Consider the following 27,055-nt stretch of genomic DNA (forward strand, 5'->3'; position numbering starts at 1 on the left):
ATAAATAAAAATGTACATCGCTTAACCATTTCTTTTTGTTCTCTTTATGTCTCTTTATTTTATGTTTCTTTTAAAGGGAGTGTGTCCCGAGGTCAATTTTTACCTAAACAAGAAGATGCGGAAAATGAAAAATTCAAAGTAAAGTACCCTTTTAAATCTATATTTGTATAATGAATAATAACGTCAGTCATTGTAGTATATAAAGGAAGCAATCACTTCCCAAAAATTTTTCGTTTTTCACTCTTTCTCTTCTCTTCGTTTGTCGCCAACAGTTTGTTACAACTTTAGCTACAATGTCCGTTATTACTTTATCAAAAGAGTCTCACAAGAACCCATCCAAGTTTAGAATTAACTTGAAGGAAAGTACTGCTCAGTTGAGTGGTCAAGTTGACAACAATATCAATGAAAAATTGCCAACTATTCGTACTTCATCCAAAGTTGCCATTATTGGTGCTGGTTTTTCTGGTATGGGAAGTGCCATCAAGACAATGAAAACGCTTAAAGAACAGGATGTTACCATTTTTGAAATGCGTTCCAACTTTGGTGGTGTCTGGTACGCCAATACCTACCCAGGATGTGCTTCTGATATCCCAGCTATTTGGTATTCCTACTCATTTGCTTTAACTTCCAACTGGACTAGAGTTCAACCACCACAATACGAAATGGAAGAGTACATTTTGAGAGTTGCTGAGGAATACAAGTTGAGAGACAAAACTAGGTTCAACTCCCAGGTTAACAAGTGTCTTTTCAATGAAGAAACTGGTTTATGGACTTTGCACATCCATGATGTCAAGACCGGACAAAAGATTGAACACACTGCAAACATTCTTTTGTCTTGTAAAGGTCACTTGGTCTACCCAGTTCATTTGAAGGAACCAGGTTTGGAAAACTTTAAGGGAAAGTACATGCATTCAGCACTTTGGGACCATTCAGTTGACTTTAAAGGAAAGAATGTTGTCGTTTTCGGTAACGGTTGTTCTGCCAATCAAGTTGTCCCAGCCTTGTTGAACGATCCTAAATATAATCCTGCTTCAATCACCCAAATTGTTAGATCAAAGCATTATGTTATGCCACCAGTTCCCAAGATTCTTCTTTTCCTTTACCGTATACTTAGTTTCAACTTTTTTGGTTTGAAAATGGTTCGTTGGTTGGTTGTTGCCATTGCTGAATCAAGATTTCCTTTGTTCAGAGGAGAAAGTCCTCTTGCTAGATTTGTCCGTTGGGGTAACAGGCATATGGCTGTCAGTCACATGAAGCATGCGCCAAAGAAGTACTGGGATATCCTTATTCCTGACTTTAAAGTTGGATGTAAGAGATTGATTTTCGATTACGGTTACATTGAAGCATTAAACGACTCAAGAATTGAGCTCACCAACGATCGTGTGGATAAGATTGTCGAAAATGGTATTTACATGAAGGATGGAAGATTCGTCAAGGCTGATATTATTATTGCTTGTACTGGTTACAACACTAGAAAAACATTTGAACAACCTATTGAAACTAACAAGGGTGCATCATTAGAAAAGATTTGGCAAACTGAGGGAGTTGGTGCTTACCGTACAATCATGATCAAGGATATTCCAAACTTGTTCTTGATTGGTGGTCCAAACACCGCTACCGGTCACGCTTCTGTGATTATGGCTGCTGAACACGGTATTGACTTTTACATGAAGGTTGCCAAGCCAGTTCTTGAAGGTAAAGAAAAATCAGTTGAATGTACTGAACAAGCATATGACAACTGGTTCAAATTGATCCAAGACCGTTTGGCCAAGAGTGTTTTTGGTACCGCTTTTGGTGGATGTGCTTCTTGGTACAGAAGCGACCAATCCAACTTTATCACTTATCCATTCAGTCAAATCCACTACTGGTACATCACTCACTTTCCTAACTACAAGGAATTGACTTACAACCACTTTAACAAAAAGACTGCTTAAACTGGTTGAGGAGATGTGTATTAGTATATAGTAAGTTCTTAGAGTTTTTAAAGTTTTTATATTTAAAATTTAGACAGTTATTTTATTTCCACTAGTTTACTTTTGTGTCAATTTAAAAAAAATAACTATAAAAGAAATACATTGACATGTTTCTCGGTTTCACAACAAAAGCCAAAAAGTTGTCAACTTCAAATTGCGCGCAATTTCAAAAATCCGCTCCCAAGGTAGGAAAAACTGCAAGCAGTGGGACAAAATGAAGATCAGATTGTAGTATAGTATTAGTGAGGTAGTGATTTGGTGTAACGGAGCACTAAGATTATTTGTCTATATAAAAAGTAAAGCTCACAGCTATCTTATTTCAATGGATTCAACAGCGTATTTTTATTCTCGCTTCTTTTTGATACAAAAATAAAAAGAACAATGTTTTGGTTTCTTTTCCTTCTACAAAAAGTAATGCCATAATAAACTATCCCGATTACGATTGCTTCTCGGAACTAGTTTTAGAAAAGATAGATCTTGACTGTTCTAATCTCATGATACCGAAGTTTTGTGGGGGGCGTAATAATGTCGCACTCTGTTTTTATTTTTAAATATGCCTAAATAAGCAAATAACACAAACACGACATGGAACCATCATTTGCGACATTTTGTTAGCAATTGTTGGATTACCTTACAATGAGAGTCGAACGGGCCGTTGATGAACATTTGATCAGACTATGTATTACTCTACCACTACGTTGTGGTTCTCAGGTAGGAATGTTGTAGCCATATAAATAGCTACTCGAATTTTCCAAAAACTGATCTTTCCACCTGTCCTTCCTCAATAAAGCCAAAAAAAAGGATGACAGTTTTGGATTTACAAACAGGCAAACCATACCAACTCCCAATCAAGTTCTCCCGCCAAAACAGTAAGATTTCAAAGAGCGAAAAAGTGACCGGTATAAAGGTCCAATGGATTACTGAAGCTGAAAAGCTATTAACTACACAGATCGAGCAGGTTGAGGTTGAAGTGAAAAATGTCCTTGATCGTGGTGAATACTATGCACGTCCAGTTGACGCTATTGGTGTCATTGTGCACTCCAATAATGAGCCTGTTGCAGTTGCCGCTTGGTATGGCGATGATCATGTTGATGATTGGAATGTGTATGGTGACCAACCGGAACATTCTCAGCAAACATATTATTTGGGAGGAGCACGCACCATTTTTGTCGGCTTGTTCTGAGAAAGGTCGAGAGGGAGCTCTCTAACGTGATTTTACACTGATACCAAACTCTAGATTACACTTGTGAAATAAATCAATAAATGGTCTACACTGTCATTTGCAATGACATGCAGGTCTCAGCTTCCTTTTTTTGTAATTGTGCTGCTATACTTAATCTAAATATTTCATTTTTATATAATCGTACAAAAGGTTTATATACTTCCTATGACATCTCCTTAAACCAACCGAGTATTTCAATTCTAGCTGGAATGTTTTCCAAGTTATTGAAAATGTTTTTTATATCTTGCAAAAAGTCTTCAGTTGATTCAGTTTGGTTCTTGATATACTTTCTAAAATACGACTTTAACAAGCCCAAATATTCATAAAAGAGCCATTGCTTGTCAACTTCGGTGGCATTATCTTCATTCAATTCATCAATTTGAACAACATCGTCAATACCCAAATCCAACTCATTGAGCTTCTTGACGACAATTGCAAAAACTTCAAAAATTAATCGCTTCAAAACCTCGGTATTTGACGTTTCCAATACTCGATTGATTGATTCAATGCATGAAACATTGCCAATGATGAGATTGGTCTTGAAGGCTTTATTGATGAGATATTTTGGATTAACCACTTCAAATTCAATCAAGTATTCCAAAATCAAAAATACTACTTGTGGTTGGTGGACCCATATCCTGAAAATGGCATCAATTATCCAGTTTTGTCTATTTGTCACATCTTCATCGGATAATGCCAATTTTTCAAATTCGTCGTCAGGGTCTTGCAGCTTGATTTCTAAAGGTTGACCACTGAGGAATTTCAACTTCTCGACATCTCGACTCAAGATACTCACTTCCGAATAGATTGATCGTGAGCCAATATAGGCATAGGTTTGGAAAATTAAATTGATGGCAAACTTGACTGGGCTAGGAATATCAACTTGTATCATATCATCCGATTGACCACTGTCTTGGATTTGCTCTAGCACTGAATTGTACAATTCACTCATTTCCTTGTTGCTTTTATGATGAGACACAATAAACTCGTATACTTGAGATGCCACTTTGCTTAATGGCAATTCAGGATTGGTAAAGTTGTAAAATATCTCATCCTGAGAACTGACATTACTTTTAGCTGCCAATGTTGCTTGTTTAGCATCATATATTTCGGTTATCTTTGCTCTAATCTCCTCTGAATCGCCATACAATGCAGAGTCATAGTTGATAATGTAGTCTCTAGCATTGCCAACAACAGCTACATCCAAATATTGATAAAATTCTTCGAAGGGAACCACTTCATCATCGACTATATCAACGAAACTTTCTTTGATTCGCTTCTTATTTGATAACCTTATCTCTTTAGCAATCAAATTCTTGATAAAATTCTTTTTAGGGTGGTATTTCAATCTGGCAAACTGTTGTGAATCCTGTATCCACTCATCCCACTTCCAACTGAACTCGAAATTGGAGATCTGAGTAGTCATCCAATCCAAAAACCTAATCTTCAATTCAAAATCTAAAGTTTGCAAATTGTTATAGAAATAACGAATGGCTCTACCAAATACAGGAGCCATCGATTCGGGACTTTCCCTACAACAGGATATTAAAACAGTGTAATAGTAAATTTCTCGATGCAATGTATATGGAAGTTGGAAAATCATTGTCAATATACTTTCGACGGCGATATCTTCGATTTTCCATGTTGATAAGGGGGGATTGTTTTCGCCAGTACGATTTTTGGCATTGATTTCAATCAATTCGTCAATCGATGTACCCATAGGAGCAAATAATTCCTTATTGAAAAACAAATCCAAAATGGACAATTGAATTGAAGCCTCGGTTTTATTAAATGACAAGTTGGTCAATATGTCAAACGATAAATCCTTGAAAAATAAGCCGATATAAGAATCAATAACGGGTACAGTTTCAAATTCGGTAGTTTGATTATAAACTTGAAGCAAAATACGTGAATTTTGCTGCCATATACGATCAATACTATCCTCATTACGTGGTTTATAGTTGTTCATCTTTTCCACTGAAGGCAACGATAATTGTGGCAACTTGTGTTTTACAGTTTCTTTTGCAATTGGGTTTTCCTCCAAAATTGTCTTTAAAATAGGTTCCAAAAATGGTTCAAAATCAAGGAAAAGCTTGAGTTGCCAATCATCTGCTTGTAACTGTTTCAATGAGGGTAAGATCAAACTCACCATTTTCTTTGGCTGGTAAGGAATTTCAAAATTTTCCATTTTGCTATCAAACGGTTGAATCAACGTATTAGACTCGGGTTCTATAATAGGAAACTTATCGGCGAGCTCAATGATGTCATTCAAATACCCATGCAACTCTTCACCCTTGTCATTGTTCAATAAATACGGTGTCGCAATCAACACATTGTAGTATATTTCTTGAGCGATACCGTTTCTCTCTTCTGAGCCATTTTGCAAGTCAATGGCAAACTGTAAAATTTGCTTAAATACATTGACCACTGAGTAGTCCTCAACGATGGGTGAAATAGCTCCAAAGAATTTCAAAATGCTCTTTATGTTGTTATACACACCTGCATTTTCTCTTAACGCATCTTCTTGAACCTCTCCACCGATTGAATCTAATAACAACTGTATTTTTGTATGCAAATATTCCACCACGTATTTAGCAATGACAAAGTTTTTGGCATTACAAATGAACACCAAATTGCTAAGTGCATTGATCTTGTGTGGTTGTTCAATGATAAGTGCATAGATAGTAGACAATATTGCATTCCTAAGACTGTCAATCTTTTCAAATTCTGCAACTATAGGATTGGATATGTAATTGACGTCGTCGACCTGGGTTGCAACGTTTGAATTTTCACCCAATCTTCTAATATCTTTGCATACATTGTTGATCAACTCTTGAGCTGGGTCAATACGTTGTCTTTTGGATTCATAGTCAAAGTTTTGCTGGGGTGACGGGAAGTGAGCATCATTGTGGTACCCCGACTGTTCCTCATACTCATCTCTGCTTCTCTTGTTTGATTCTGAATCCATAATAGATGATGAGCTGGTATGTAGGTTAATTGATTGAAAAATACTCAACAGTGAATATTCGGGACTGGTTTTTTTCTTTTTTTTCTTCTCCCTTACTTTTTTTGGGGGGGCATCGTTATACCACCCTGCGGCGTCTGGCTATGAATCTCGATTGACATCGATTGTCGATTGTGAGACTTGTATCAGATCTATACGCTTTCAAATTCGTTGCTGACTTTCAGATACTGAGGTGAAATGTTGTAGTACTGAGAACAGTGATAAACTATTCAGGGAGTGTGTAGTCACCAGTTTAATCTTACAAAGCACTTTGACTGCGCTTTAACCTCCACCCCTGAGCCCCAATTTACATAATACATGTCTGCATCAGCTTGAATCAGCTAGAATCAGCTCAGTAGTGGATGACTTTTGTTAGAAGAGACAAAGGTAGAAACCCAATTTAACTGTTTGCTTTTATTTTAAAACCGATGGTTTTGCAACATGCACAAATCTCTACACAATACAACCTACCATGACAACTGTGAAACAACTAGTCTAATGCAGCTGATGATCTAATTCTACAGATTGCAAAAGTGGAGAGGGCCAGCTAGGGTCAAATTTATTCCCCCCCCCCCCCATATGTGTCACTTTTATCTCCGAATCAATTTGCATGTGTTAAGTCCGACTTTTTTCTCTCCTCCACAAAGTTTAATCTTTTTTTTAAAAAAAAGGGGGGTGGAGCAATGATATATAAGTGCTTCCACGTCCAATGATATTTGAAAAGGATTTAGATTAGAGTCTCCATATAACTGACCTGTACAGTTTGTCTCATCAATATGTCTACCATTACTTTATCCAAGGAATCACATAATGACCCGTCCAAGTTCAGGGCCAGTTATGAGAATGAACGCATAGCATTGGGCCTCACAGCAGGCAAGCCCACCAACTCTTCGTTACCGACGATTCACTCCTCTTCAAAAATTGCCATTATTGGTGCTGGGTTTGGAGGGATTGGAGCGGCTATAAAGACAATCAAGGAGTTCAAAGAAACCGACTTTGTCATATTTGAAAAACATGACAATTTTGGTGGTACCTGGTGGGCAAACACCTACCCAGGTTGCGCATCTGACATTCCCGCAATCTGGTACTCATTTTCATATGCGTTGACAACAAACTGGAGTAGAGTACAGCCTCCCCAGTATGAGATGGAGGAGTATTTGTTGAGAATTGTTGACGAGCACAAGTTAAGAGAAAAGGCCAGATTGAAAACATCAGTTGACAAGTGCGAATATAACGAAAGTACGGGATTGTGGACCTTATACTCACATGATTTGGGCACGGGACAAAAAATTGAGCATACCTGCAAAGTCATTGTATCCTGTCGTGGTGGTTTGGTGCACCCTCGTGACCTTGAAGCACCTGGACTAGAAAACTTTGGTGGTAAATATATGCACTCTGCCGTTTGGGATCATTCGATTGACTTCAAAGGTAAAGATGTTGTTGTGGTAGGTAACGGGTGTTCTGCAGTCCAGATTGTTCCGACATTACTTGATGATCCGCAATACAATGTTGGATCGCTAACCCAAGTCTTTAGATCCAAACACTATATCATGCCTCCGGTGCCACCATTTTTGTTGAAACTTTATCACTTGGTGAGCTTCAATTTCTACGGCATGATGTTTGTTCGGTGGTTTTTGGTTCTCTTTTCGGAGATTAGGTTCCCTTTATTCAAAGGTGACGGATTTTTTGCCAGGTTCTTTAGGTCAAGCCTCACAGAAAGATCTGTCAACTACATCCACCTGACGGCTCCAAAAAAGTACTGGGACATGCTCATTCCCAGTTTCAAGGTTGGCTGCAAAAGAATGATTCTCGACTACAGATACGTTCCTACATTACTGAATCAACGTCTTGAACTTGCTTATTCTGGAATAAAAGAGGTGGTCAAGGACGGAGTTGTTTTGGATGATGGTAGGTTTGTAAAAGCGGATATTATTGTTGCTTGTACCGGGTACGACCTTAGCAGATCGGCACAAATGCCAGTCACAACCACCACTGGAATTTCCGTCTCTGATTTGTGGCAAAAGGAAGGCACATCTGCTTACCGGACTATATTGGTCAAGGACGTTCCCAACCTATTTGTAATTGGCGGTCCAAATAGTGGAACTGGACACTCGTCAGTCATTATGACTTTGGAAAATGCCGTTGATTATTACGTGAAAGTCGCCAAACCAGTCATCAAAGGTCAAAAAAAATCAGTAGTTGTGAAATCACAAGCATACGACAATTGGAGAGTCACAATTCAAAATGAGTTGAAGAAAAGTGTGTTTGGTACCAAGTTTGGAGGATGCGTATCGTGGTACAGTAACGAAAAGGAGAACCCTACAGCCTTTGCGTGGAGTCAAGTGTACTTTTGGTACATGACTCATTTTCCCAATTATAGGGACTTGATTTATGAGAATTATAAGAAAAAAATTGACTAATTCAGCCGTTTGCGTTTGGTGTCTTATGTTGTTAGCAGTCAACATTTTGTTACGTTTCGTGACTGTAGCCAGTTTCAGTAGATATGTGTGTACTCCATTTTTATTATTTATTACATTCAGTAGATGTGCTTTGCAGTGTGATTCTTCTCGACGTCAGTCTCTCAACAGAAAATTTCTGGAACGTCCCCCTTTGTGGTTGGCTTGTACCTAAGTAGCTTCTCCTTCTTATAAGATTTTCATCTGTTCTCCCAGAACAGGAAAAATTTCAAAGTTTTGATACGCCTCAATTTTCCACAGTTTGTCAAAGTCCACTCTTCTTACATCACAATGACGTTAGAAAACCACAAGAACGATAAATCACTAGCCATTGAAGTCAATGACCTCACATATGAATTCCCTCGAGGAAATAATAGTAGTAGCGCACCATTGAAAATCGGTTTGCAAGATATTACCCTTCAAATACCATGGGGCACCACCAATTTGATCATAGGTCCCAACGGAGCTGGGAAATCAACTTTATTACGTATACTCGCCGGTAAAACATTGATCAAAAAGGGCAAATTGAAAATTGGTGGATTTGATCCGTTTGAATTTTCGACTGGAGAACGACACTATAACGCCGATATCAACAATTACATTACCTATTTGGGCACAGAATGGATTACAAATTCTGTGATCAAACGAGATATACCTGTCAACCTTTTGCTCAGCTCAATTGGAGGTGAGATTTATGAAGAACGTAGAAACTTATTGATTGGTATATTGGATATTGACCCGTCGTGGTCCATGATTAGTTTATCAGATGGAGAAAGAAGACGTGTTCAAATAGCCATGGGATTAGTCAAGCCTTGGAAATTATTGCTCTTGGATGAAGTTACTATTGATTTGGACGTTGTTGTGCGACTGAAGTTGTTGAATTATTTAAAACTGGAGTGCTTTAATCGAAATTGTACTGTTGTGTATGCCACCCATATATTCGATGGGCTAGGCAATGAATGGTGTGATCGATTGTTGCATATTGATTCAGGGTTGTTATTAAATGATATAAAGATGAATCAAGTTGAGTTCAAAAGTAATGCGGACAGAGATGTTAGCATTGAACATGATAAAATTGCCATAACAAAATCCAATACCTTGCACCCGTTGGCATTACATTGGTTATCTGAGGATTTAAATAGGCGTGGCCTGAGACAAGATGAAAAAGAAAAGATACGCAAGAGACATAACGATTGGGTCAATTCTCGCGATGGGTCCTATTTTGATGCCAGTGATGATAAGTTGAAGCAGTATTTTAAGAACACTCGAAGTGAAAGGTAACATGAAGAAGAGCATGGTTGATGTTTACATTAAGTCAGTAGTTTCATCTCGTAATATATATATAGTAATGCTTATGTAATAGAAATGCAAAATGATACAGTGATGTATTTTAATTGTGGGGCGCAAGTGATTGACTTAGTTCACCTGCTTCTATTTGAAATCGCCTTTCCAAAACTAAAAACTCGGAAAGCTCTTCATAATGTTTAGCTCTGTGTTCTGCCAAGTATAATTTTCGATGTAATTCAACTTCAATGAGTGATTTTGGTGGCCAGACTGCGAAAGCAGTATTATCATCTGTAGTTTTTATCTGCTGCACGGGATGTGTACTTTGGATCCCATGTGAGGTTTTGTCATTATCTATAGGCTTCTCTAGATTGAGATTATCACGAAGTTGCTTGATTGGAGGTATATTTTCTTCGTCAGCTTTGATTGAAGATGTCTTTGTCAACTTTCGCCTCGAATTGTGCCAGGTTAATGCAGGCATTGGTGAAGTAGCACCCCTTTTCTTCCAATTAAGTTGATCAGTGGTTGGTTTAACTGGAGATGTGAGTGACTTGTTATTTCGCAACATACTGTTGCTGCTGATGGTATTTGTTGAAGTTTCTTGAAGTGGGAGTATGCCTTTCTTTGTTGATATGATTTGTTGATATGCTCTATTATCAGGATAGTGGTTTTCGATACCTTCCATGGTACTTGGGCTTTTTTTAATGTTGTTTGTTACGACCCTTGCTTTAACCAAACTGATCAAATTGAAGGGTATATAAAGAAGCAAGGGAGATGTATTTCTTTGTATTTCAAATGATGCTGCAGAGACAGAGATTGGAGAAAATGTAAACAATGCAGAAACAACAAAAACAAAAAAAAAAGTATATACACACAAATGTCGCGGTTTTTGAAATTGTGTTGCAAAAAAAGAAGAATCATCCATTTCCAATACCCATCCAAAGATGGTAAATAACCATTGCCACTGACGATGAATATACTCTTTCTGTAAGAGAGATTTAAGGATGTTTGTCTTTTGATGTGGTAGCTTGTGACTTACATGCGTGTATCTCTTCCAAACTACATGAACTTCAAACAAGGGCAAGTAAAAATAATGCAATTGAATTTCTTGTTCATTTTCGAGATCAAACAAGATCCAAACATTAGCTTGCTGCACTCTAAGGTGTAGCAGTTGAAGTGTTGAAACAAAGAGTTTATACTGAATTATATTTGCATTAAAACGTTATATCTGCAATATAAAAGTAAGAGGAAGTTTTATACCTCAGAATCTATTCAGATACAGTCACAGTATGCTACCCTATATCTCAAGAGTGCAACAAGAATCATGTTGATGATTTTCGCAAGTTGATTCTGAAGGTACACACCCACTCACACACACACACTCTCTCTCTCTCTAAAGATCTAAAGTCCGAGGAAAACAAAAGAGATTAGGAGAGAGCGTTATTCTGCATATAAAGAGATGGTAGTGTACTATAACCAATTAACCAAAAAAAAAAACAGAGGCTTACAACAACAACAACAACAACAACAACAACAACAAAGCACACAGTTTAGGAAATTATTATTATTCTTGATATTTACCCATAGAGAGAGAGAGATTACCCGTAGCATTGTCTTATAATAAAGATTCAATTTCAAATCAAAAAAATAATTTTAGATCTATTTATCTAAAAGGGTTCTAGGTTTTAAAGGAAATCTACTCCACATCTGATTATCACCTTCTGCTGAGACCAATGTTCAAGTTTAAAAATAAACTCAAGTTTGGGTCATCAAATGATAAACAACATTCACTGAACCACAACTCGAATGCTGAATCGGTTGAGTCGACACCCCCACCACCAGCCGGGTCGTCATCACAACAACACTCCAATGATGCATTGCTGACGCCAAAGAGGACCCCATCCGACTCAAGAAAGACCATTTCTGACAATCACTTGGCAAATGATGTCTCAAAATTAACTGTTAATGAGGATTCTCCAGATAAACAGTCCACTTTGCATAGTAATTCAAGTAGCGAGAAGAATGCTTCGCCCGGTGCGTCCACCCAAGTAGGTGTTTTACAACCACCCTCAACAGATTCAAACACTACATCCAATTCGTCAAATTACAACAACGGTTCTCCGTCATCATCGCACCCCACTTCGGTGGGACAGGCAACTTCGTCGGCTTCAAATTCGAGCGAGGCGACTAATGCTCAGCCCGGTGCTTCTGCATCCCCGGGGTTGCTTACAGTCAAAATCTACGGTTCGCAGAATATTCAACTACCAATCAAGATCAACAATAACAAGCAAATACTACACGCATTGGCCATAAATTCAAATAGTGAAAGTGTAGGACAACAAGTGTTGAAAAATATGGCAACAATTGAGAAGGAGAATGATTTGGGTGACTATATCCAAGGGTCGAATGCAACAAAATTGTTGCCCTCGATTATTACAATCCCAAGATCAGAAAACTTGGTCAAGTCATTACTCTATCTTACTATTGAGTTTGACAATAACGTTTTGGTAATTGAGCCCCAAAAGGGAACTATTAACCAAGCAACGTGGAATCAGGTGGTTTCCTTTGATGTTACAAACAAATCGCTGATCAACAATAGCAACTCCCAGTTTCTCAATTTGAATCTTTTCATTAGACTACCAAACGTATTGATTCCAGATACGGAAAAGAGCCGTAGCAAGCAATTGTTTACCAATTATCAGGCCGACAGTGCCAATAAGTCAATGACTTCAAACTCGTCAAGCTCGTCAAGCTCGCAAGTGAATATTGGAGATTTATTAATTGGAACAATTAAATTGCCATTGAATACAAAGTCACATACACAGCAAGTAAGATTGATGCATCATGAGTATTTGAAATTCACCAATTACAATGCTGTTTTGCTGGATGCTATTCGTCAAGATATGGGTGAAATAATGTTGACCCTAGAGTATAAACCGTTGAATAAGAAGCACCTTTCAATTGATGACTTTGATTTGTTGAAGGTGATTGGTAAAGGGTCATTTGGAAAAGTTATGCAAGTGGTTAAAAAGGATACCAAACAAATATATGCTTTGAAAACATTGAGAAAGCAGCATATTGTATCCAGACTGGAAGTCACCCACACGTTGGCAGAAAGAACAGTTTTGGCTAGGATTAATAACCCATTTATTGTCCCCTTGAAGTTTTCATTTCAGTCACCAGAAAAATTATACCTTGTTCTCTCCTTTATCAACGGTGGTGAATTATTCTGGCATTTACAAAGAGAGGGTAAATTTAGCATGGACAGATCAAGATTCTATATTGCGGAATTGTTGACTGCTTTGGAGAGTTTGCACGAATTGAATGTCATTTATCGAGATTTGAAACCCGAAAATATCTTGCTTGATTACCAAGGACATATCGCCCTTTGTGATTTCGGGTTGTGTAAGCTAAACATGAGCAATGATGACAAGACTAATACCTTTTGTGGTACTCCAGAATACCTTGCTCCAGAGCTTTTATTAAATCAAGGGTATACTCGAAGTGTTGATTGGTGGACGTTGGGAACGTTGTTATACGAAATGTTGACTGGATTACCGCCATTTTACGATTCGGATGTACCAACAATGTACAAGAAGATTTTGCAAAATCCATTGCGGTTCCCGCCATTTTTGGAAAATACTGATGCACAAGATTTATTGATAAAATTGTTGCAAAAAGACCCCCTGCATCGATTGAACGACGCACAAGCAATTAAGAATCATCCATTCTTTAAGGATATTGATTGGAACAAGTTGTTGAACAAGAGTTATTTACCTCCATTCAAACCAAATGTTGAAAATCTTTTAGATACGTCTAATTTTGATCAAGATTTCACCAATGAAAAGCCTCAGGATTCAGTTGTGGATGACTTTTTGACTGAAAGTGTCCAAAAGCAATTTGGTGGATGGACTTATAATGGAGATAATGTGCTATAGGATTGGTTGGGGAACAGTATAGAGTTAGGTAGAAGTAATTAAAGCGAATGGAAGCATAGTGATTAGCTACAGGGGAATATAAAATGAGAATGATCAGGTAAAAAATACAACCAAATGTACTTAACTAGATGACCCCTGTGCTTATTCTTGACAACAGTACCTCTCAAACACACACTCCTATTCCAAAGTTTTATAACAAAACACGCCATCTATTTCAATGCTTATTCGCTGCGTTGTAGTAAGTAGCACCACTACGACCAGGAAAGCTCAGATCAATCTTCTTATTCGAAGTGTGTCCCTTTTCCAATGGTGCTTTTGGATCCCATGCTGCATATTCACCTCTTGCAACTTTAGCTTCTTGATTTTGTTTGAAAATTTGGTACTGGGGGTTCAAGTTTCGCGGATCAGTGTTGTTTATATCAACAACAGTGGGTTTAATAGTGTAGAGATTTTGTGGCTGTTGCTGTGCGGATGAGGATCCTTGTTGTGGCTGTGGTGGCTGTGGTGGCTGTTGCGGATGTGGTGGTGGGTAATTAGCATAGTTACCAGATGGGGTTTGTCCATAGCCATTGTCTTGTGATCCATTTGGTGGTGGAGCGTATTGGTTGTCAGAATATGGGTTTTGAGAACCTTGAATATCCTCATATGCTGGTGGTGCATCAGGCAAACTGTGGTTTCCCAGCTGAGCCTCTTGTTCTTCACAAGCGTATTTTTGTCTTAATTTCTCCTTTTCGTCGGACATATTGACTATTAGCAAGTTATGGTTTTGGTGGATAGAATTGGGTTGTTTGTCGATCGACCACGGGGGTTGTGCTCTTTATCAAACATTGCTTAATTGTCAGTATTGTGTCACACTTTCTGTTTTATAATCTTCCAATGTCGTGTTATATACATTAACGGCATAGAGTTTAAAGCGACATTAGAAAAATTTATTCCAATTTTCTTTGAAAATTTTACACAAGCAGTATCACCCAACACCAACTCAGTTTCACACTCATTTACATCTGGATATCATAGCCATGTTTAGCATAAGCAGGTCACGCATTGCAAACCTAGCGCAAAGCACGTTAACGTTTATGCGTTTCAAAAGACAATCTACAGGAGCCAATCAATTGAATGCATCAACTCAAAAAATCGTCAACCAATTATCAGTATTATCAGCAAGTAGGAAACAACCACAGTTGTTAAGATTGTGCAATGAAGATTTGATTAAGCATAGAACCATCATGAATGCATGGAAGTTATTACAGCGTAAAAAACAACAAAAGCAACAACACCAGTTAAATTTGCAATACAAGAGTATACGCAATGCGATGGAAGACTTGAAACAGACTAGCCCGGCATTGTTTGAAATGGCTAATGCTAAAACTAAATTGAAATTCACCACTTTCCCTATTGAGATGAGAGTTCCTACAGACTATCCACCTACAAAGCCATGGGTTTATGCTTATTCGCCAAAGAAGTAGGGGTAACCCTTTATTAGATAACCTTTTGTGTAAATAGATTTAATGAAAATTTAGTCATACCTGGTCCCAAGTTCAATCTTCTATCGTTCTCGCCTTTCTCTTTCTTGAAGGCGTGCTTGACCTACTTGTTTCACTCTTGTTTTCTGATGCAGCAGCAGCAGCTGTATTGTTCAGTTTGATCCCCATATTCGCCGTCGTCGGATCGACTGAATCTTCGTAATCATCGAAATCATCTTTAGAATTGATAATAGAAGAAGCAGTTCCATTCCCTATTGATCCGTTTGCGTAACCGGGGCCATGCCTCTTGACCATATTTTTCACAAAATTAATTGAACTTAGACTGAATATGTGATCATCTTCAGTGTATACCATTTTTCTTCTAAATCCCGAAGTGCCTGATCCACCTCCACTTCCTCCTGATCCACCACCACTCGACTTGGAAAAATTTTCAAACCCTTTAACTATGTTACCTGAGTAACTTTCTTCAAAGTAATCGGACTCCTTTTGATATATCGTGTCTTCCAACTTGGATAATTTATTGGTTATTTCTTGTTTTTTGAGTATTTGTTGGGTGAGTTTCTTTTTGAGCTCGTTGTACTTCTCTATGCTGGCTGATGATTTGCCCAGTTTAGTTGATGATGGTGTCGATGCTTTCGATTGACTGCTGTGTGCATTGGTGCTACTGTTATTGTTGTTGTTTTTCTGTGGTGATTTCGACTGGTCCGCCGTGCTGCCCGTCTTAGTCGGCAGCGATGAGACTTTGGGTGTTTCGGAAGGCTTATCTTCTGTTGAATCTGGTTTCTGCAGCAGGCTTTTTGCCTCTTTGGTTTCGTCACTGGCCATTAGTTTACGTTGTTGTGTAGGTGGAGTTACGAATCCAGTATCAACAAAAAATTCGGTGCTACCAAATACCCTTCACTAGTTTTGATACTGGGAAGAGGGCTGATGATCGAACCATCTACCCGGCAGACTTACGTAAGTTTTCTTTTGGTAAATATAACAGTACCACGCGTGCTTCACTATGGTTGAGCAAGCAGCTTTTCCTTCCTTAAGTATAGGAGAGAGCTTTATATACTAAGTGGACTTCCCGACACAATTTGCTTTATAACCACGACATTGCAATTGGATGCTGTGGTACGTTAACTGCTTTGACAATAGCATACGTCACAGTTTGAGCTCTACACGTTGCGTTGGACTAGCGTAGCTTGACACTACTTTGTTTTTGTATGTAAGGGAAGCTGCAACCAGGTTCTCGGGAAGGACCGGTACCAAATTGAAAAAAAAATACATCACTGAAATCCATTGGACCGTATTGTTCCACAAACAATGTGAACAGCAGTCAAATCCGGACGAGAGATCAAAGTTTCTGTGGAGAATTGTTGTCAGTTGGCAGTAAACAGTTTATATTTCGGCTCACAGTGTAGCTTCTGACTCAATTTGATTTCCACGAATGTGTAATACTTTTGCCTTTCACAATTGTGCCCAAATACGCGGGTAGGTGTGATCCTTATTGTACACTAAAATAAACAAAAAAAAAATGTGTAACCATTACACACTACCACTGTAAGTTACAATTGAAATTATTCCACATACCAATTGATATTTATTCAACAATTTTTTTCTCACCCCCGGTTGGAAAAATATAAATCCCTCGTTCATTTTCCCCTTTTTCTTTTCCTTTTCCTTCTCTTACATACTCAATTGAAATTCACTTTTCATTCTCATTACTTTATTAACCACAATGGCTATTACTAAAATCCACTCCAGATACGTTTACGACTCTAGAGGTAACCCAACTGTTGAAGTTGACTTGGACACCGAAAAGGGTTCATTTAGAGCAATTGTTCCATCTGGTGCTTCTACTGGTGTTCACGAAGCTTTGGAATTGAGAGACGGTGACAAATCTAAATGGTTAGGTAAGGGTGTTTTGAAAGCTGTTGCCAATGTCAACGACATCATTGCACCAGCTTTGATCAAGGCCAACATTGATGTTACCGACCAAGCCAAGGTTGATGAATTCTTGTTGAAATTGGATGGTACTCCAAACAAGTCAAAATTGGGTGCCAATGCCATCTTGGGTGTCTCCTTGGCTGCTGCTAAGGCTGGTGCTGCTGAAAAGAATGTCCCATTGTACAAGCACATTGCTGACATCTCCAATGCCAAGCAAGATAAATACGTCTTGCCAGTTCCATTCCAAAACGTTTTGAACGGTGGTTCCCACGCTGGTGGTGACTTGGCTTTCCAAGAATTTATGATTGTTCCATCTGGTGCTCCAACTTTCAGCGAAGGTTTGAGAATCGGTTCAGAAGTTTACCACCACTTGAAATCATTGACCAAGAAGAAATACGGTCAATCAGCCGGTAATGTTGGTGACGAAGGTGGTGTTGCTCCTGATATCAAGACTGCTCAAGAAGCTTTGGACTTGATTGTTTCAGCTATTGAAGCTGCTGGCTACACCGGTCAAGTTGACATTGCTATGGATGTCGCTTCATCTGAATTCTACAAGGACGGTAAATACGACTTGGACTTTAAAAACCCAGACTCTGACAAATCCAAATGGTTGTCTGGACCTCAATTGGCTGAATTATACGGTGAATTGTTACAAAAATACCCAATTGTTTCCATCGAAGATCCATTCGCAGAAGATGACTGGGAAGCTTGGAGCCACTTTTTCTCCAAGGTCCAAGGTAAGACCCAAATTGTTGGTGATGACTTGACTGTTACCAACCCACTCAGAATCAAGAAGGCTATTGAAACCAAGGCTGCTGATGCTTTGTTGTTGAAGGTTAACCAAATTGGTTCTTTGACTGAATCCATCCAAGCTGCCAACGACTCTTATGCTGCTGGTTGGGGTGTTATGGTCTCCCATAGATCTGGTGAAACTGAAGACACTTTTATTGCTGACTTGTCTGTTGGTATCAGATCAGGTCAAATCAAGACCGGTGCTCCAGCTAGATCCGAAAGATTGGCCAAGTTGAACCAAATCTTGAGAATCGAAGAAGAATTGGGAGACAAAGCTATCTATGCTGGTAAAGACTTCCACACTGCTCAAACTTTGTAAGTAGAATAGTAGCTAGTCTAATAAAGAAACAGTGTATGTAAAACAAATTAGTGATTTCTATATATTCTCGATTTACACATAGTCGCGTGCTATATTGTCCAATGCTTCGAGCAAACGTTGCACGGCAATGTATGTTTCCTCAAATGTGTTGTACAATGGTAATGGCGCTAGTCTAATCACATCAGGTCTTCTTTCATCGCAAATAATAGCGTGTTTATGCAAGTGGTCAAACACCCTCTCCATAACATTGTCCTGCTTGTCTTCCCTGTGTGGTTGGAAAAGTACGCTGAGCTGAGCTCCTCTTTCATTTTGCACCAAGGGTGTCAATATTTTAAACCCAAACTTGGACTCATCGGTGCTTTCCTGTGGAATATAGTATTTACTGCTGGTCAACAAATCCTGCAAGAACTGGGTGAGCTTCAACGATTTTTCACGTAAAATGCCAACTCCACCAACTTTTTCAAACACTTGTAATGACGATTGAAGAGCCACGCAATCAATTACACTTGGGTTCAGTTGTCTATAACTTAAAGCTGAAGCAATAGGATCAAACTTTTCCAACATCCTGAATCTATCTGCACTGTTATTACCCCACCATCCAGCCAACCGAGGCTTGTATTGCGTAGCTGTGTTGTCTTTTGTATGTTTCTCGTGAACGAATATCCCAGCTATGGCACCAGGACCGGCGTTAAGATACTTGTAGGAACACCACGCAGCAAAATCAACCAGCCAGTCGTGTAGATGAAGCGGAACATTTCCCGCGGCATGAGCTAAATCCCAACCAACAACAATTTCGGGTGCTTTATCTTTAATGTACTTTGTGATCCTTTCAATGTCAAAAAACTGGCCTGTGTAGTATTGTATACCAGGAAAGCAAACAAGGGCAATTTCATCCAAATTGTCATCAATGACTGATAAAATGGATTCGGTCTTCAAGTATGTTTCACCTTTCGGTATTTCGACTTGAATCAAATGCGATTCATCAAAATCATGCAATTTGACAATATTCAAAAATGCATAATAGTCAGAAGGAAACGCTTGCTTCTCAAACAAGATTTTTGTTCTTTTACCCTTAGGCTTATAAAAGTGGGTAAGCAATGCATTCAAGTTGGATGTCAACGATCCCATAACTGCAACCTCATTTTCTTTTGCTCCAACAAACGGTGCTAGTAACGGCACGCATGGTAAATCTATATCAACCCAGTCGGTCAGACTTGAGAGTGGGTGGTTGAAATGGGACTCGACTCCGCGCATCGACCATGCTTTTAATTCATTGTTTATAGCAGTCGAGGTCTGTTTTGGCATTAATCCGAGCGAATTCCCACACAAGTAGATGGATTCTGTGTCTTTGGAGAAACTGTCGTTATTGATACCAAGTGATTCAAATGTCGGGATGCAAAAGTCATCTTTGTAAGTTGGGAAGCTTTTGTCCAACTCTTTTGCTTGTTCAAGTAACATTTCCTATTGTTGAGGCTCGTGTGGTAATGGCGTGGAAATTTATGAAAATAAATTTCAGTAACAATTTGTAAACCCGCTACACCAACTACGCACACACACAGCCATGATTCATTCCGTACTTATATGTATGTAACAATATAAAGCAATTCACTCAACACGCTTACTAACAACTTTAGTCAACAATGATGGAGTTCCTAGACTAATGAAGTTTTACACCAATGTTGATATACCGACGCAGAAATTACTTCTTCAACAAGTCCACCAATTGATATCAGTACGAACAGCTCAAGAATGCTCATTCATAACGCCACCAAAGCTTCTTGAGGATTTGGATGATATCAAAGTCATCTACCGTCATTATGCTACGTTATACTTTGTATTCGTTGTTGACGATCAAGAATCGGAATTGGGTATTTTGGATTTGATTCAGGTGTTCGTTGAGTGCTTAGACAAGTGCTTCACAAATGTATGTGAATTGGATTTGGTATTTGGCTGGCAAGTATTACAGACTGTTTTGGAGGAGATCATTCAAGGTGGGATGGTTATTGATACAAACATAAGTAGAATAGTGGCTGCTGTTGATGAAGCCAACAGTCAGAGTGGTAGCGGTGCTTCAGGAGCTGGAAGTAGTAGTAGCACAGCTGCTTCGATAAGCCAGTCCATATTGCTGTCATTGTCTAGAGATAGAGGATTCTGGAGTAGGTAATAATGTGTGTATAAAATATTTACAGGAATCTAAATATGGCCCATCATCACCTCGAGAAAACATTCCACCAAGATTTCTTGTGTTTTTGCTCCTGCAACAACTGTTCAAGTTCCTTTTCTTGTTCAACACTCTTGTTGATTGCCTGCTTCTGGGCTTCCTCGGCTTTTGTCTTGTGAAACAACTCCTTGTCAACTAATTCCATACTCAAATTCCGTTGTTCCTTCTCCAATGGCGATCCAATAGGCCCCGTTTTCCATATGGGATCATTCGAAGCTGCAGTTTGTTGAACAATCTCCATTAACCTCTGCTGTTCCTTTTGCCTTAGTTCCTTGTTTCTTTCATACTCTGCCCTGATTTCGGGTGAAAATTGCGATATCAATTTCTCATCTGAGGGTCTAATTGTTTGATAAAGCAATACACCCGTTCCTGTGATACACGCACCAGCAAAGTAAACTCGTGCCCATCTATACCAAAGTGGTTTAGCTGACATATTTAGTAGTATGTGCAGTAGTATTTAATGTGTGGAGACGTTCAGACACTGTTGATGAGTTGATTGTCAATTACTGCTCTGATATTGGCTAGAAATTTTTCTTACTGTAATGGTAGCGCAAACTTCAACTAGAGGGGCTATCCCACGGTTCCAGCTATTTCATTCCCTCCTGGTGCTTGATTACTTAACTAGTTATTTTTAGAGAAACCAGAAGGCCTGGCTGGACAGAACTCTTTGCATCGGTACTTCCGGGTAGTTCAAGTATAGCACCCAATATTGAATAATGAAATTGTTGCGTATTTTGGTGCAAAAAAGTTTGGAAACTTCCAAAAACCCTTTGAGTTTCAAGGATTGGTTTACGTTAGTGAAAGGAAGTAATTAAAGATAGAAATCCTCCGCATAATTGCACGACAAAGGAACTACCTCTACCAATGATTGACCAATTTGTGAAAATTAACGGCGGTAACAAACCGTAAACTCCGTGAAACGTATCAACAATGGAACGTTTCGTTCGCTTCTAGTTGTGTGGCTTAGAGGAAAATAGTTTAGAGTTCATGCGGGCTCAAATTGAAGTATAAGGAGAGGGTTATGCTAACCCTCAGCTCTTCCCAATAAGGTAGTTCTGGCGAAACTTCGCCAATGACTAAAATTAAATTTTTTAGACTTTGTTTCACACTCACACTCATAATTTTCGTCGTCGTATAAAAAAGCTGCGCAAGAAGATAAAAGAAGAAAAGGAAAAAAAAACAAAACTAACAACACACTCTCATTTCTATACGACGAAGATATTCAAATTAATTCTACAGTGACATCATTTGAGATATCTAACTTCAAAAGATATAACTTAAATAATTGGAGTAACGAAAGAAAATAGGCATACACGCACCATCTGCCACAGCCTCGAAATTCCAAGGGGTCGTTACGTTCGGCTGCGAATTCAGTTTTATTTTCAATCATATATATATATATATACGTCTTGTTGCAATTGGTGTTCAACATTATATACGCTTTGACTAAAGTTTGATTGAACAAAGCACTTTTGCAGCAATATTCAACATCTTGCAGACGAAACATTAACTTAAACAATTGGCACAGTTCAACATTTTGTCAAATTATTTGCAGGAAGGATTTAATCACCTGATAGTATCAGTAAACGCGTCTCGTGTCATATGAAGTCAGATATTATTACAGACGCGGATTCAAACTTGTTCAGTGCAAGTATTGAGCACCGTATAGGAGAAGAGGACGACGAGGAGAACGAGGAGATTGAAGAAAGTCATAGACTAAGAGGTGATTCGGAAACCATTGATGAGGCTTTACGTCTGTTATCAAATGCCTCGAGCTCACCATCTGAACTTACCAAGAAGCCATCCAAAGCATCCACTGGGAAACGTAAATACCACCAAAAATCAAGACATGGTTGTTCGACTTGCAAGAGACGCCGAGTCAAGTGTGACGAACAAAAACCCCTTTGTGGAAATTGCGTCAAGTTGAGTTTGGAGTGTGGATATTTGCACATGGATGCCGAGGAAAGTTTGCCTCCAGCTAAGAAACCAAAGAAGGAAAAGTCAGAATCGCAGCAAAAGATGAAAAAGGTGCAAGTCAATGCCAAGAGGAAAACTTCCGTCAAATCTGAGGGAGATGAAGGTGTAGCGAATAACTATTCGGACAAGACTTCAACGAGAAACAGCAGCATTGATCAAAGTTCTTTGGAAGGCTTGGATTCTTCTACAGCTACTCAACAAGCAACTCCTTCCTTGACTCCAAGTCCAAACACATCTCAGCCCAGTGTCAATAACAATACAATACCCCTTAATAACCCTATGACCAGCATGGGCCAGTCAATGAACAACCCTTTGAGTGCGTTATCATCGGGGCTACTAAGTGCGGGAAATTTGAACAATTTAAACGTTGCCCATTTGGTCAACAATTTGGCAGGTATGGGTGGAGATACAGGAGGTGGTTTGGGAAATTTAATGAACCTTGGCAACTTGGCGAGTCTATCGAACTTGGCAACGTTGGCACAATTACCTATTGATTTGAGTAATTTGGCTGGCTTGTTTGGTGGAGGTGGGGCTCCAGGGGTAGGAGCTGGTGCCACTGGTGCTGGTGTTGGTGTGGGCGCAGGAGGTGGTTTGATTGACCAATTAGCAGCAGCAGCTGTAAATGGCAACACCGGTTTACTTTCGGAAGTGTTGTTGAATTCACAACCGAGTCAACAACTACAGCAACCACGAGATCAATTGAATCTGACACAGTCAAACCAACAACAAACTCAATATCGATCAGCCGAAAGCCCGAGTCGACAGTTTCAGCAGCAGCAGCAACAGCAACAGCAAGACATTGGCGAGGATCCAATAGACGCAGCTATCAATTTAAGTGCACAAGGAGCAGGATCAGCATCTTCACCACCTTTCAATATCCCTCCAGCCACGCCATCTGAGTCGACACAAAATCCAGGAACATTACCCAACATTGCCCCCAACAATTCGCTGCTGATTCCATCGTCGGTGCCATTAAATAACCGAACCATGGCACAAGCAATGAATTCGAGTACTTTAAATATGTTGGACTTGAAATTAATGTTTCATTATACTTCTCAAGTGGCAAACACTATAACCGGTGCCGGAATTTCCGAAACCAATATATGGATCCATGATATTCCCATGTTGGCATTTGAACATCCATTTTTGATGCATTCAATATTGGCATTTAGTGCTACTCATTTATCAAGAACGGAAAAAGGGTTGGACCAATGTGTTACTTGTCATAGGGGTGATGCATTGAGGTTATTGAGAGAAGCAGTATTGAACATCAACGCTGACAATACTGATGCGTTAGTTGCAAGTGCATTGATTTTGATTATGGATTCATTGGCCAATGCTTCATTCCCTTCATCAACCTCCCCAAAATCTTTACCAGCATCGGCATGGATATTCCATGTCAAGGGAGCGGCAACAATCTTGACAGCGGTTTGGCCTTTAACTGAAGCATCACGATTTTACAAGTTCATTAGTGTTGATTTGGGAGATTTGGGAGATATAATTAACCAAAAGGCAAACTTGAATAGGGCGAATGCTAATGGGCCCAATGGCAATGGCAATGGCAATGGTGAAAGGTTTTATACTGATCTTGAATGCCACGATGCTGATATTGCTGATTTGTTTCCCGTTGAAATCGACTCTCCTTATTTGATTACATTGGCTTATTTGAATAAATTACATAAGGAGAGATACAAGTCTGATTTTATACTACGAATTTTTGCATTCCCTGCCTTATTAGATAAGCAGTTTATGTCGCTATTGATGTCAGGAGATGTCAAGTCAATGAGGATTATGAGATCATATTACAAGTTGTTGCGTTCATTTACCATGGAAATGAAGGATAAAGTGTGGTTCTTGGAAGGTGTCGCCCAAGTGCTACCTCTGAATGTTGAAGAGTACGCTGGAGGTGCTGGGGGTATGCATATGATGATGGATTTCTTGGGTGGTGGTCCAGATATTGTTGATGATTATGGAAATGAATTTGAAAGCGATGACGAGTCAAATGGTAACGATAACAATGCTACCGCTGATGATACCGTTAATGGTGAGGATAAAAGCAGTAATGGTAATGGTGTTGACGCTACTGGTACCACTAGGCGCACAAAGATTAATTTGACTGAAATGACCAATACAAATAACTTACCTAGTGATATAACTAGAGAATTGGATATAATGCAAGGAGACCAGGGGTTTATTAATTTGAAATGAGTGATGAATGTTAGGAAAATATACATACTGATGTAAATACATGCATAAACAAATATTTAATTAGTAAAGAATGCGGAAGCAACACAGATGTTCGGTAGTCTATGATGTTGATTCTATAAGCAGATTCTTGGAAATTACAAAATTCCACATATGTTGTTGTTTTGTTCTATGCTTTGGCAAAGACATTCGTAACCTTGAAGCGCCCGGACTCCAAAAATTTTGGTGGGCTAGATTGAAAGGAAAGGACGAAAATGTGGAAAAAGCGGCCGGATTCATCAACAAGAAATTAGAGTTAGCTGAGTCAGCAAACTCACAAGGGTGGTTGTATGCGTCAAAACCGGCTGTGTTCTCCAAAAGTCATTGGTCCTCAAGGATCAAAAATCAACCTGTTATGTGCTGAAAACTAATACATTTATTACAATTCCAAAAGCTAGTGACAAGTTTTTCAAGTTTGTTGAGTTGTGGGGGGGGGGGCTGAGGATAATTTGAACAAGGCTTTCGAAGAAATTAAAAACGTTATTGTAATTGGAGTTATAGGAAGAGTTTGTATTTCAAATGAGATAAGGGTTTAAAAAGTTCGGAGTTGTTATAATGCCCGGTACTGATGAAGCTAATTAGGGCTTAGAATATACGGAGCTAAGCAGCGCCCCCCTTCAGCCGCGCCTTCTCTCTGCCCTATATACTTTTAGTTTTCTGGATGATGCTTGCTTATCACCAACGTTTGTTTTGTTTTATGCACAGCGGTAAACACGTTTAGAACATAATGAAAAAGAAATTGATTCAGCTATAAATAATGGGGTTTACCCCAGCCAAGAAGTGTATTATTTTCCACTCTCCCATCAAGAAAATATCAATTAATATAAACTAAAGATGGTAATTGGAATCGTTATTGCATTAGGTGCTATCGCCATTGAAAGACATTTGGAAAAGAAGAAGCTTAGAAACATGAGTGCTCAAGAGAGGGAAGAATATGAACGCTACCAAAGTGCTCAGGAACAAGGAGGATCTCCACCGCAATACCTGAAACATTACCCTGCTCCACCGCAATATCTGGAACAATACCTGGATGCCGGGTATCATTCGCGTCCAGCCAAGACCAGTAATTCTTGCAGAATGAATTACAATCGTGGAAGAAGAATGACAAACAAGCAGGACAAAACAGCGCTGCCTCCTACATCCAAGGGGAACAAGAAAGGCCATGGAGCAGAGTTTGTAGCGGAGAATAAAGGTGTCTCAAACACTCCACCAGCATATACCGTTTGATTGGTTTTATTGTTGCATTGTTTTACCTAATTTATATATATATATATAATGAATGAATAGCTCGTCTTTTAAATCATCATATCTGCGGAGTAATCTCTTGGAACATAGACTGTTGATGATATTTTAGTCTATGGGATCTATATTGAGTCAAATTGTTGCCAAAAAAAGCCTTTTACGACACATAACAGATTAATTAAAGACAGTGTTTGTGGTTTTCTTGGTAGGTATGTAAAAGCGAACATTACTGTTGCTTATACCGGGTAAGACCTTAGCAGATCGGCACAAATGCCAGTTACATCAATTCACAACCACCACTGGAACTTCAGTCTCTGTCTTGAAGTAGTTCACAAATCTAGAGTCTGGTTTGCCTGTTTGTAAATCCAACACTGTCATCTTATTTTTAACGTTATAACATTTCTTCCTGATAACCACAACGTGGTGGTGGAATAATACATAGTTTGATCAAAAAGTTCGATAATCAAACATTGGCCGGTGCCAATTTAGAAGATAAAATAAAATAAAAATAAATATTCACGCGACAGAAAAAGAAAAAGAATGGAATGCCACACACGACACACACACACACACACAAACAATTGAAAGTAGGGCGGGAATGTAAAACATTTTAGAACAATACATTGTGTTGTGTATCGTATTACGCTAGACACGGGTAAACCTGTAATATCCACCCGTTTACATGAGGTAGCAGACGCGTGTGTACTACCACTGCTGCTATGTAGTGGTATTAGCTTAAGTAAACTTATCTGTAAACACTGTGTGCTAACATGTGTTCCTATCTGTCCATCCAACTATTTAACTATCTCTATCTTCCTATTTTGATTAAGTAAAATAAAATAAAATAAAATAAAATAAAATAAAATAAAATAAAATAAAATAAAATAAAATAAAATAAAATAAAATCTAACAACCAAAGAAATCAAAAAATCAAAAAATCAGCGACAAAAAAATTTTAAACAACAAA

General features: G+C 38.8%; 16 protein-coding genes across 16 annotated transcripts; 10 read left to right on the forward strand and 6 right to left on the reverse strand. All coding sequences in view use genetic code 12, as the record gives it.

Annotated features, from left to right (window-relative positions):
- Positions 1–293: 293 nt before the first annotated feature.
- On the forward strand, positions 294–1,934 carry CANMA_005318 (flavin-containing monooxygenase; the record flags this gene model as incomplete). The annotated part of the gene is made up of 1 exon (XM_051817688.1): positions 294–1,934. The coding sequence occupies one exon, from the start codon at positions 294–296 to the stop codon at positions 1,932–1,934; it is 1,641 nt and encodes a 546-aa protein (XP_051669051.1).
- Positions 1,935–2,609: 675 nt separating this feature from the next.
- CANMA_005319 (uncharacterized protein) lies at positions 2,610–3,156 on the forward strand (the record flags this gene model as incomplete). The annotated part of the gene is made up of 2 exons (XM_051817689.1): positions 2,610–2,652; positions 2,867–3,156. 2 exons carry the CDS (start codon positions 2,610–2,612, stop codon positions 3,154–3,156), a joined length of 333 nt encoding a protein of 110 aa, XP_051669052.1.
- A 202-nt stretch (positions 3,157–3,358) lies between these two features.
- GCR3 (Gcr3p) lies at positions 3,359–6,163 on the reverse strand (the record flags this gene model as incomplete). The annotated part of the gene is made up of 1 exon (XM_051817690.1): positions 3,359–6,163. The coding sequence occupies one exon, from the start codon at positions 6,161–6,163 to the stop codon at positions 3,359–3,361; it is 2,805 nt and encodes a 934-aa protein (XP_051669053.1).
- Positions 6,164–6,975: 812 nt separating this feature from the next.
- Positions 6,976–8,619, forward strand: CANMA_005321 (flavin-containing monooxygenase; the record flags this gene model as incomplete). Its single annotated transcript, XM_051817692.1, has 2 exons — positions 6,976–7,826; positions 7,902–8,619. 2 exons carry the CDS (start codon positions 6,976–6,978, stop codon positions 8,617–8,619), a joined length of 1,569 nt encoding a protein of 522 aa, XP_051669054.1.
- Positions 8,620–8,946: 327 nt separating this feature from the next.
- Positions 8,947–9,936, forward strand: CAF16 (putative ATP-binding cassette family ATPase; the record flags this gene model as incomplete). Its single annotated transcript, XM_051817693.1, has 1 exon — positions 8,947–9,936. The coding sequence occupies one exon, from the start codon at positions 8,947–8,949 to the stop codon at positions 9,934–9,936; it is 990 nt and encodes a 329-aa protein (XP_051669055.1).
- A 109-nt stretch (positions 9,937–10,045) lies between these two features.
- On the reverse strand, positions 10,046–10,624 carry CANMA_005323 (uncharacterized protein; the record flags this gene model as incomplete). Its single annotated transcript, XM_051817694.1, has 1 exon — positions 10,046–10,624. The coding sequence occupies one exon, from the start codon at positions 10,622–10,624 to the stop codon at positions 10,046–10,048; it is 579 nt and encodes a 192-aa protein (XP_051669056.1).
- A 1,048-nt stretch (positions 10,625–11,672) lies between these two features.
- CANMA_005324 (serine/threonine protein kinase) lies at positions 11,673–13,877 on the forward strand (the record flags this gene model as incomplete). The annotated part of the gene is made up of 1 exon (XM_051817695.1): positions 11,673–13,877. The coding sequence occupies one exon, from the start codon at positions 11,673–11,675 to the stop codon at positions 13,875–13,877; it is 2,205 nt and encodes a 734-aa protein (XP_051669057.1).
- Positions 13,878–14,091: 214 nt separating this feature from the next.
- On the reverse strand, positions 14,092–14,619 carry CANMA_005325 (uncharacterized protein; the record flags this gene model as incomplete). Its single annotated transcript, XM_051817696.1, has 1 exon — positions 14,092–14,619. One exon carries the CDS (start codon positions 14,617–14,619, stop codon positions 14,092–14,094), a length of 528 nt encoding a protein of 175 aa, XP_051669058.1.
- A 277-nt stretch (positions 14,620–14,896) lies between these two features.
- CANMA_005326 (mitochondrial 54S ribosomal protein mL40) lies at positions 14,897–15,343 on the forward strand (the record flags this gene model as incomplete). Its single annotated transcript, XM_051817697.1, has 1 exon — positions 14,897–15,343. One exon carries the CDS (start codon positions 14,897–14,899, stop codon positions 15,341–15,343), a length of 447 nt encoding a protein of 148 aa, XP_051669059.1.
- Positions 15,344–15,415: 72 nt separating this feature from the next.
- Positions 15,416–16,186, reverse strand: EAF6 (Eaf6p; the record flags this gene model as incomplete). Its single annotated transcript, XM_051817698.1, has 1 exon — positions 15,416–16,186. The coding sequence occupies one exon, from the start codon at positions 16,184–16,186 to the stop codon at positions 15,416–15,418; it is 771 nt and encodes a 256-aa protein (XP_051669060.1).
- An 898-nt stretch (positions 16,187–17,084) lies between these two features.
- ENO1 (phosphopyruvate hydratase) lies at positions 17,085–18,404 on the forward strand (the record flags this gene model as incomplete). The annotated part of the gene is made up of 1 exon (XM_051817699.1): positions 17,085–18,404. One exon carries the CDS (start codon positions 17,085–17,087, stop codon positions 18,402–18,404), a length of 1,320 nt encoding a protein of 439 aa, XP_051669061.1.
- A 72-nt stretch (positions 18,405–18,476) lies between these two features.
- CANMA_005329 (kynureninase) lies at positions 18,477–19,862 on the reverse strand (the record flags this gene model as incomplete). Its single annotated transcript, XM_051817700.1, has 1 exon — positions 18,477–19,862. The coding sequence occupies one exon, from the start codon at positions 19,860–19,862 to the stop codon at positions 18,477–18,479; it is 1,386 nt and encodes a 461-aa protein (XP_051669062.1).
- A 103-nt stretch (positions 19,863–19,965) lies between these two features.
- On the forward strand, positions 19,966–20,568 carry APS3 (Aps3p; the record flags this gene model as incomplete). Its single annotated transcript, XM_051817701.1, has 2 exons — positions 19,966–19,987; positions 20,039–20,568. The coding sequence occupies 2 exons, from the start codon at positions 19,966–19,968 to the stop codon at positions 20,566–20,568; spliced, it is 552 nt and encodes a 183-aa protein (XP_051669063.1).
- Positions 20,569–20,614: 46 nt separating this feature from the next.
- On the reverse strand, positions 20,615–21,058 carry CANMA_005331 (uncharacterized protein; the record flags this gene model as incomplete). Its single annotated transcript, XM_051817703.1, has 1 exon — positions 20,615–21,058. One exon carries the CDS (start codon positions 21,056–21,058, stop codon positions 20,615–20,617), a length of 444 nt encoding a protein of 147 aa, XP_051669064.1.
- Positions 21,059–22,227: 1,169 nt separating this feature from the next.
- On the forward strand, positions 22,228–24,810 carry UPC2 (Upc2p; the record flags this gene model as incomplete). The annotated part of the gene is made up of 1 exon (XM_051817704.1): positions 22,228–24,810. One exon carries the CDS (start codon positions 22,228–22,230, stop codon positions 24,808–24,810), a length of 2,583 nt encoding a protein of 860 aa, XP_051669065.1.
- An 870-nt stretch (positions 24,811–25,680) lies between these two features.
- Positions 25,681–26,073, forward strand: CANMA_005333 (uncharacterized protein; the record flags this gene model as incomplete). The annotated part of the gene is made up of 1 exon (XM_051817705.1): positions 25,681–26,073. The coding sequence occupies one exon, from the start codon at positions 25,681–25,683 to the stop codon at positions 26,071–26,073; it is 393 nt and encodes a 130-aa protein (XP_051669066.1).
- Positions 26,074–27,055: the final 982 nt, after the last annotated feature.

The sequence above is a fragment of the Candida margitis genome (genome assembly GCF_024628925.1).
Source record: "Candida margitis strain CBS 14175 chromosome Unknown scaffold39, whole genome shotgun sequence".
Lineage (NCBI taxonomy): Eukaryota > Fungi > Ascomycota > Pichiomycetes > Serinales > Debaryomycetaceae > Lodderomyces > Lodderomyces margitis.